Raw genomic sequence first — 9642 nt, forward strand, 5'->3', positions numbered from 1 at the left:
ACTGGCTCAATATGAATTGGGAACTTCACATACCATTAATTTTTTATGGTATTTTGCCGCCCCCTAAATGTGCCGCCCGGGGCGCACCGCCCCCTCCCCCGTCCCAACTACGCTACGTACGCCACTGCTCGGGCCTCACGCTGTGCTTAATGATTTGCGAACTCCACTCAAGAATATGCACAGTCATGACCAACACGTTTTTTGGTCTTTGTGCCCAGCAATTAATAATTTTGTCCTGTAATAAATTTCCGAGCATAGTTCTTCCTATAACATGTTAATTTATTTTGAGCTTGTGTAAATGCACATTGCTAGGGTCAATGATTTCTCGTATTAACGAGAAAATATCATTATTAATTATCATTAGCAACCTACGAATAATTAATAAGTCAAGAAGCGTAACTCAGAACAAATTCCATTTCCTAAAACCGAAACTACTTATGAATCAAATACGAATCAATTTCAAGGTTGCAAATAGACGTTCTTGTTGATTGGTTAAAATTCAGAAACAAAGCAGGGATTGGTTGACTCGCGTGATGCAACGTGAGATGGCGTTCAGACGGATCACTTATATCTAACGTTTCAATGACGTGTCATATATTGATAATGACAGCTTGTTTTTTTAAGCAACTTAAGAGCGTTTATACCTGCTGAGCTGGCAACGTTGCGTTTTTGTTAGTTTTTCTAGATTATTCCATAACAATTGAATGAAAATTAATAATGTTGTCAGATAGAACATTTCTTAATATATAAGTTAATGTGTCTCTTCCAATAATTATTCGTTATAGACTTTTATTTTCTTTAAAAATCGGTCATAAAGATTAATTCGTTTTTAAGGAATATAAAAGTCTATCACGAATAATTATTGGAGTAGACACATTAACTTATATATTAAGAAGTGTTCTATCATCATCATCATCATCATCATCATCGGCCTATCTTAGTCCACTGCTGGACATAGGCCTCTCCAGTTGCACGCCACTGAGCACGATCCTCGGCCAGTCTCATCCAGTTCTTGCCAGCTAACCTGCGAAGATCATCGCTCCACCTAGTCTGAGGGCGTCCTACGCCACGCTTGCCGATTCTTTGTCTCCACTCAAGAACTCGTTTGCCCCAGTGGTTATCGGTTCTTCGGCTGATATGGCCGATGGTATGATGATATGAATGAATTGATGGTATGAATTTAGTTCTGTGTCGGATCTCCTCGTTTCGAATTCGATCCTTCAGAGAAACTCCGAGCATAGCCCTTTCCATAGCTCGCTGAGCGACTTCAAATTTGTGGACCAGCCCAACCGTGAGTGTCCACGTCTCGGCACCATATGTCATGACAGGTAGGACGCACTGATTTTGAACATTTTTAATTTTCATTGAATTTTTATGGAATAATCGAGAAAAACTAACAAAAATGAAACGTTGCCAGCTCAGCAGGTATAAACGCTCCTAAAGGAAAAGGAGGAGGTTATCAATTCGGTTGTATTTTTTTGGCTGTTACCTCAGAACTCCGTCATTTATGAACCGATTTGAGAAAAATATTTTTTTCGTTTGTATAGGAATCCATCCATCCATCCCAGCCTATATACGTCCCACTGCTGGGCAGAGGCCTCCTCTCAGAACAAGAGGGCTAGGAATTGTATAGGAAAATACCTCTAATTAAGTCCCATAGGCACAAAATCAGAATCTGATGATTGGATCCTAAGGAAATCGAGGGAACTCTTCAAATATTGTAGAGACACCTATGGTAATTTGGATATATTTAGTAGTGACTAGTGCATTTGCTCTTGAACATCATCATTTGATGATGGGGAACTAATGATAAAGACAAGTGAAGACCACAGTTGACCACCAGAGTTAGGTACTACTCAATAACAAGTATTTCACGGGTTTCAATTAAATTCTTTAACACAGTTGCTCAGCAATTTATGCTCCTCGTAATGCATATGGTGAAATGAAACGGGTGGTGGAGCACCAGGACTTGAATAATGAACGTCTCTGCATCGGAAAAAGCAATCTTTCGGAAACGTGATGAGCAGTTGGCATTAAACTATTGTATCTTATATTATTCACACTAAAAATCGTAAAAAATATAAAGACTGTTTGTACCTATTGTTTGGGCGATACAGGAAAGAGGAAAGTATGAAGAGGGGTGAGGAAACTGTCATTTACATATGTGAGCCATAGACCACAGACTTGATTTTGCATAATACTGACCATCTCCAACTGATAATGTATTTGAACATTTTTGAATATAAATCTTATTTTACGACTATTTACTTTTGGAAAGTGATCCCTGGACATTTTAATTTCGCATTGTTCCTGCACCACTTCATAACACACGTTGGCATGATAATTTAGAGCTGTTCACAATCAAAAATGCGAAAATTTGACGTGAGCTCACTAAACTTGCAAAATAAATGTCAGTCAAAATTAAATGTCGCGCATGCGCAGCTTAGCGCAGGACACGCTTAGGACACGGTATGCGTACTTATAGCGCAGTTACAATTCCTGACTTATTATTTGTTCGTAGTTAGCAACACAGATTAGGTATTTAGATGTACTGGTAACATTTTCATAGTTTGTATTTTTCCTTAATTTTCAGACTTTCTCCACAACGCCGGAGTAATTTATCGCGATCTGAAACCAGAAAACATTTTACTCGACCAAAACTACCATATAAAGTTGATTGACTTTGGACTCTCAAAGTGGTTGTCGATAGGATCGCGGACCACAACCCTCTGTGGTACCCTTCAGTATATGGGTAAGTTGTAAACAAAATTTACAATCCTAAGGGTCATTTTATCAAGCTTAGGTTAAAACGGACACAGTGACTAAAACAGTCATTTTCAATTTCAGTGTGGGACTTGACACACTACCTATTTTAAAAGTGAAATGGATCAGTACTTCGTTCGCGTCCTTAGTTTCACGCCGTTCGGAATCGCGGGTCGCCAGTAGCCAGATACAGTTCGAGTGATTATGTCAGTAGTGAGCGCGGGCGGCGTCGCGGCGGGCCAGTGACCCCGGCAAGATGAACGCCCGGAGCATCGCGTTCGAGCTCTCCATGGAGGGCCGGCAGGTGGATGAAGTAGTGGCCAGTATCTTCCACACAGTACTCTTCCATCGCTCCAGTGGGAAGTTCACCTACAATAACGAAGAGAGCTACTCCATACGCACCGTTAGTTATCTCGACGTAGATTGCGACTTCATTGACTTTACCTACGTGTGTTGCGAGTCGGAGGCGCTCGGCCGGACCGTTAAGCGCGAGATCTCAGACTTCTCCGACCTGCTCCGCGGCGCTGACGGCACTTCTACACCGCGCGGCTCCATCAGCCTCGAGTTCTTCCAGAAACGCCGCGCGCGATGGCCCTTCCAACCGGAATGCGTGCCCTGGGAGGTCTGGACGGTGTACTGCGAACTGACTGAGGCGCGTAATGAACACGACATGCACAGCAAACACGAGGGCGTGGTCGAAATGCTACAAGACAAAATAGTCTTCATCACGGAAATCATAAACCGGCACGAATACGTCCCCAAAATGCCGAGTCGCTCCGACGCAGATCTCATCTTTGACACATCCTTCAGTGACATACAACCGTACCTGTTCAAAATCCACTACAACTTGTCGGGAGCGCCCCCGCTCACTGTCGGCAACACCGTTCGTAAACTTATACGCGACACCCTTTCTTTGTGATGCATGTCCCTGTTCTACTTTTGAACCTCGCTCGCATTCATTTGTTTTTCGGCTATGTCTAAATTAACGTATGATATACATAATTTTCTTATCGCCTTAAGCCTGCACTTCACTAGGTGTTGCGTGTTCGGTTTGTGTTATTAGTATCTTCGCCGCTCACATATATATTTCGTCGAATGCGCCAAGTGAAGTGCTAGCATTAGAGTTATACTTATTTTTAGTAATTGTACTAGGTAGATACATATATTGTACCCATTGGTAATGTAATGAAACTATAATAATGAGAGTTGTAAATAATGCTGGACAGTTATAAAAAAGTGAAGTATTGTGTTTTATTATATTGAACGTAATCAATGTGTAATTATGTGTTTTTAAAATTGTGACATGTTATGCTTAATGGTTAACAGCAATATTAACAGATTATAGAGTGTACTTATGTAAATGTTTTATTTTGCGCACAGTTATTATTTGTTGTAAGTAGTTTGTTGCAGTGGCACGCAGTCTGTTCTCGTCCTACTATTTTTATTTAAGCACGATGCGTCTGTAACTTTGTACATAGTTCTTCTTGGAAGTATGTTGTAATAGACAACCATATTTTGCGTTTTTCGAACGTACGCTTCCTCGACTCGCCGAATGGGAGAAGCGTAAAAATCGTGGATTAATGCAAAAGAGTTGTTGATCTTACGCTAATGAAAAATTTGTCTTTAAAATCTTAGTGTTAAATGACGTTTACGAAGTACATTTAGTTGTAATATTTTCAGAGCTATGACTCTAGGAAGGCTGGTTGATGTGTCCACTCATTTATATGATTTATTTAGGGTTTGTCTTTGCCTATTATTTACATGTCTCTTCTATTTTGATTTAGTGATAGATGAAACATATTTGACTAATAACGCACTCTGTAGAAGTTATAAAACTTGTAGTTATCTTAATGTTGCTATTAACTTTTTTCAACGCCAAAGATACCAAGTTGAACGCGGTCTTACAAGTCTCATAAATTTATATTCAGAAGTTTGGCGTTGAAAATATTAATATTATAGTCAAGCGGGTAGGTATATTTAATGATCATAGACACCAGTGTATATTTGTGGTAAATTATTGATGTACCCCACATTTGTATTGTGGCGGTTTGTGAAATGGTGTCGTAATTAGCTGATTGGGTGATAGATGCACTCAGTGAATATTAGTATAGTCAATTGACTATTTCGTGTGTATTTTTATATTAAAATAGAAGCTTTGTGATATAGCTTATGAAAAATAAATTTTATAATAAAAAAAAACATTTGGGGTTTATTTTATGTGAAAAGTAATTTAGATTTATACTTATTGAGCCATTCTTGAGAACTTTAAATGTATGTATTTAACTTAGACATTCACTGTCAATGTGCACTGTAAATATTTACTGTATGTAAGGTGATGTACAGATCAATTTATCTTAGATTTTGTCATTTGATTTGCCAGGTATATTAAAATACCGTAGTGTCTACATTTAATCGCAGCGATCGTCTTACTGGGTGTAGTACTTTTATTACTTAGAGTAGAAAAAGGTGCATGAAACTTCTCATAGGGTTAAGGTAATATTAAATGTAATTGTATTAGTTTGCAATTTAATTTTGTGTGTTGTGGTCCCTAGAGTAATTTTAGGAACATCTTAAGTTCTTTATTTCCTGTCGATATGTTTGTTTACATTTAATTTCGCTTTTGAATTAAATGAAAGACATTGTTTTGTGCGCGACGCGTATTATTAAGATCCTATTGCGTTACTTTTTGGTTTTGACTGTCTAAAATTAATATTTGTTGTCTGTAATCTAAATAATACGCGCATCGTATAGTTTGAATTGAACGTGTTAGTACACTTGTTGGCTCTCAAACAGCGGGTTTGTTGAGAATGAGGGACGTCGTGGAGTCACCCACCTGTCTCGGCCTGACACGCCGACAAGTCCATCCATTCGAACTTCAGATTTTTTTACTCTCCTACCTCATTTTGTGACTCTAGCTTAGGCGTATTAGCATCTCGATTGGAATATTATCTATTTACCTATTTATCACTATAATAAATACTTTGTCACCAAAGACGAGGCTGTACATACTTTCGAATCTTACAATTGAAAACTGGTGTGAAGGTCGGGCGACTATTTTATTTTTACATAATTGACAATTTACCTGCAGCCCTTCGTATGTTTCATATCAGTGAGTACCTTGTAACATATTATTTACAACATTGGTGATAAGACAATATATTTTATTGGATTGTGTGCCTCATTCAAAAACTGGAAGTGTGGTGTGTGCAACACATTGTAAATATCAATTTCTGCACATATGTAACTCGCTATGGCCTTATTTGAAAGATTATATATGTCTTGAAGTATTAAAGCTTGTACATGACGGCTGTTACATATTAGATTTTATGAGATGATCGACACGGGAAGTATATGTTGTGATGTGTAAGTTCAAAAATAAGCTAAAACCTTAGTCTTGTGATAATTTATATATATAAATAAATGAATAAACAATGAAGTATTACTCTTTAGTGTTATTTTAACTCAAGTAATTCAACTACCCTCTGATTCTTCTTTTATTTGCCGTTATTTACCTACACAAAATTGTCGGCATAATTGAGTTTCAAACTCTAAGTAATAGTTGTGGGCGAAGCAACAACTGCTTATACAATAAGACGTTATGTTCTGTTATGTTCATATTTCATATACCTATATTATGGTGATTGGTAATTCCTCCTATTTTTAAGGAGGTTAGTTTAACTAGCGCTAATTTACGTTAATTTTGATCCAATCAACGAGATGTTTCTTAAACAATATTCGCCTCTCTATCTAAAATTGGTAATTGTCATCACTTTGGACACTAAAAAGCATTTTACTGATAGCTGATGATGATGAGTAAGCGACTTATTTTAATAAAGTAAAAATAACTTTAAAATAAACGGTTATTAAAACAAGTAAATTAGGTATCGAGTTCATGTCAATGATTCGAGGAATACTCAAAAGAAATGGCACTTAGTGTAAAAACTGCAGAAACATTTTTTCTATTTCTTTCTTTTCATTCTTGTTGTCACCTTTAGCGACAAGTTTCGAAAATCAAATTCAAGAAACGGTACAGAAGGCACGGTGTGACTACTACAAGTACAGTCACCAGCATTAATATCTGCCACAGCGGAGCGTGCAAAAATATCTGAAACGTCCTTCCGGCCCTAGAAATAGAGTCGTATCAGATATTTATGCACGCTTGTTGTGTCAGATATTGGTGCTGGTGACTGTACATACCTACCGAATATTTAGAATTATGACTCCGACCGAAAAAATCGCCGCTACCAAAGCAATAGCTGTCATAATTTTGGTTGGTGACATAAGAAAGTTTTACGAAAATAATGTGTTTGATCGACTTTGCATGTCTTAAACGTCAACCCGTGCCACTCTCATAGGTGTCAATTAGTATCTATCAAGTATATCTGCTTTTTGAAATACACACAGATAAATTAATGTAAGTAGTTTTATTTAGTGAAGCCTTTAGGGTCTCCTTAAACGGAATGACTTCTTTAGGGTAGAATCACATATATCGGCATCGAATATCAGCATCAATAAGTTGATTCGATGCTGATAGATGTGATTCCACCCTAGAGCTTCCCCCACGAAGACGAATATAAATGCTCTATGGCTGAAAAGCCAATATATTTTTATTTTCCCAGCTCGATCCGTAACTTAAGTAAAACACTTTATTATGGCTAGGTACTATAATTTAGTAAAATCAATGAAAGAACAAAAAAAGGGTGCGCTTTAATTGTAGAGTCGAATAATTGGCAATATCATTTTTCTTTATTAGTATTGCTCTTGGCTCTCTTTCCCTCGTGTGTAGTGCCACTTGTGCCAGTATGGAAGCTCAAACAAGAAGACTTCGTGTGCTACACGACATCAAGAGGTTCCTTCCATTGATAAGTAATTTTGATTTATTTAAAATATCCTGAGTAAATATTTAATTAATTTTATTTGTGTGAATGGAGGAATGCTAGCTGCGTAGAGCACAAGAAGCGTGATTGAAATATTGTTTTTATCAGTACGTTTGATAAACAAAATCTAAGATTTTTTGAAAATGAAACAGAACGAAAAATCTTTTTTTTTTTTTTAAAAAATCTTAAGAATGATTGAAGTAATAAATATTCAACTATCAGCCACGATGATTTCGCAAACTGTTCTAATTATTTCCACGTAAATCTAGGGTCTTCATTCCTTCTGTCTTTTGACACTAAGAAAAATCGTACTGTATCCTTGCATACTTATTATAAAACAGCAGAGTGAAATATGAATACATTAAAATTATTTACTTATACTTTGACGCTCAAAAGTGAGTTAGTTTTTGAGTTTCTTAGTATTTTGTCACATAAACAATCAGTTTGAAACGGGTGATATCAGTGACAATGGTGACCAAGTACGAATGGCTTCAGCTAGTTGTGTGGTTGTAATTTTCAATAAAGAATACTTACTAATATTTCACAAAGTTGGTGCGGATGCACGCACACACGTTTATAAATACGTATTAAGCTGTAGGTAGAGGCTAATTGTTTATAATTATTTTGCATTGTCTGCAGCTCCCGAAGTGCTGAGTCGGGAGCCCTACGGGCACTCAGTGGACTGGTGGTCGCTGGGCGTAATCGCATGTCGAATGTTTACTGATGAGGTAAGTTGTTTTCCATATATCTTAAAAAAAAATATTATTCCGTCATTTAGATTATCAGAAAATATTGGATACGTGTTTTTTCTTTTGTCAGTCAAACAAAGAAGTTTCTGTTAAAAAATATTTTTTAATACATAAAAGCTTTTTCTTGCTGACTGTACTTGCATTGCCATCTAAACTACATTTCCCTACCAAATTTCAAGTCGATGCCATTAACAATTGAGAAGTCCGTCCTGCGGAGACGACCCTACCCGCACTACTAGGATGTTACCACCAGATTATTGTATTGTCACGCGATTTACATAAATTTCTAGTCAATCCGACCACTGGAAGTGGGTCAAAATCAACGACCCGCACATACATACATACACATTTAAATACATTGAAAGTTAAATAAAAGCTTGTAAAAATTATAAATATACAGCCAGCCAGGTACCTAAAGAGTTCCGCATAACGTCACGCCGCGCCGCGCGAGACTTTTTACTATGGCGTGAAGTGACAGCCCCCCACTTTCGGACTTTGACGCGTTCATCTTTGTCATTATTTGATTGTCAAAATAATATTTTCTGATAATTATTCTAGGTCGCGCTGTCATCGTTCATCCACCATTACCTCTCATATTTCGTTTTCTAGATTTTTTTTTACCGTACAACGGCAAAAACTACTAGACACTGGCAAAATTGTCCTCCAGATGGGCAGAGCCATATTTTTTTAAAGGAACAACAACAACTATCATCCATCATTACCTCTCATATTTCGTTTTCTAGATTTTTATTTACCGTACAACGGCAAAACCTACTAGACACTGGCAAAATTGTCCTCCACTACCTAAATAGAATAATATTTTTTACTTAGGAAACTACCCAATGAGGGCTAAAAGACAGGCGAAATATCGCTAATGGCGTTAGTATGGTGATGAGGTATTTTTGACGTTACGGTCTTGCGTGCAATTGGCTATTAACTAAATGAGCCAATGAGGGCTATCGCGTATGAATTCGCCACTAGAGGCGCTAGTGTAGCGTGAGGTCTCCGAAATGTCAAATCTCATAGTTTTTGGATGAGCTACGCGGGTTTATTTATAATTGGAATAATTTTGTGAATATTTTGAAATATCTGAAATTAATTTGGCAAATATGCGTTCCGGGGCAATGAATGTCTGTTTTGAGACAGTTTTGTCTTTCGGAAACCTTTGTCCTCCCTTTTTTCCGAACAAAACGGGGACTATGCAACACTGTGGCATGCTCGATATTTTTATGGTACGGTTTTAAGGTGTATTA

At 37.3% G+C, this 9642-nt stretch overlaps 2 protein-coding genes across 2 annotated transcripts in view; both read left to right on the top strand.

Moving 5' to 3' along the window:
• The window catches only part of S6KL (ribosomal protein S6 kinase like), an 88563-nt gene that overhangs the window by 8552 nt on the left and 70369 nt on the right, over positions 1-9642 (top strand). The window contains exons 6-7 of the mRNA XM_074100246.1: positions 2594-2752; positions 8280-8368. Of these exons, the coding sequence (XP_073956347.1) occupies positions 2594-2752; positions 8280-8368 (248 nt within the window). The remainder of the gene's footprint in view (positions 1-2593; positions 2753-8279; positions 8369-9642) is intronic.
• Atg101 (autophagy-related protein 101) lies at positions 2873-6205 on the top strand. Its single transcript, XM_074100255.1, has one exon. It carries the CDS (start codon positions 3020-3022, stop codon positions 3680-3682), a length of 663 nt encoding a protein of 220 aa, XP_073956356.1. The 5' UTR covers positions 2873-3019; the 3' UTR covers positions 3683-6205.

This window comes from Choristoneura fumiferana, chromosome 17, assembly GCF_025370935.1.
Source record: "Choristoneura fumiferana chromosome 17, NRCan_CFum_1, whole genome shotgun sequence".
Classification (NCBI taxonomy): Eukaryota; Metazoa; Arthropoda; class Insecta; order Lepidoptera; family Tortricidae; genus Choristoneura; species Choristoneura fumiferana.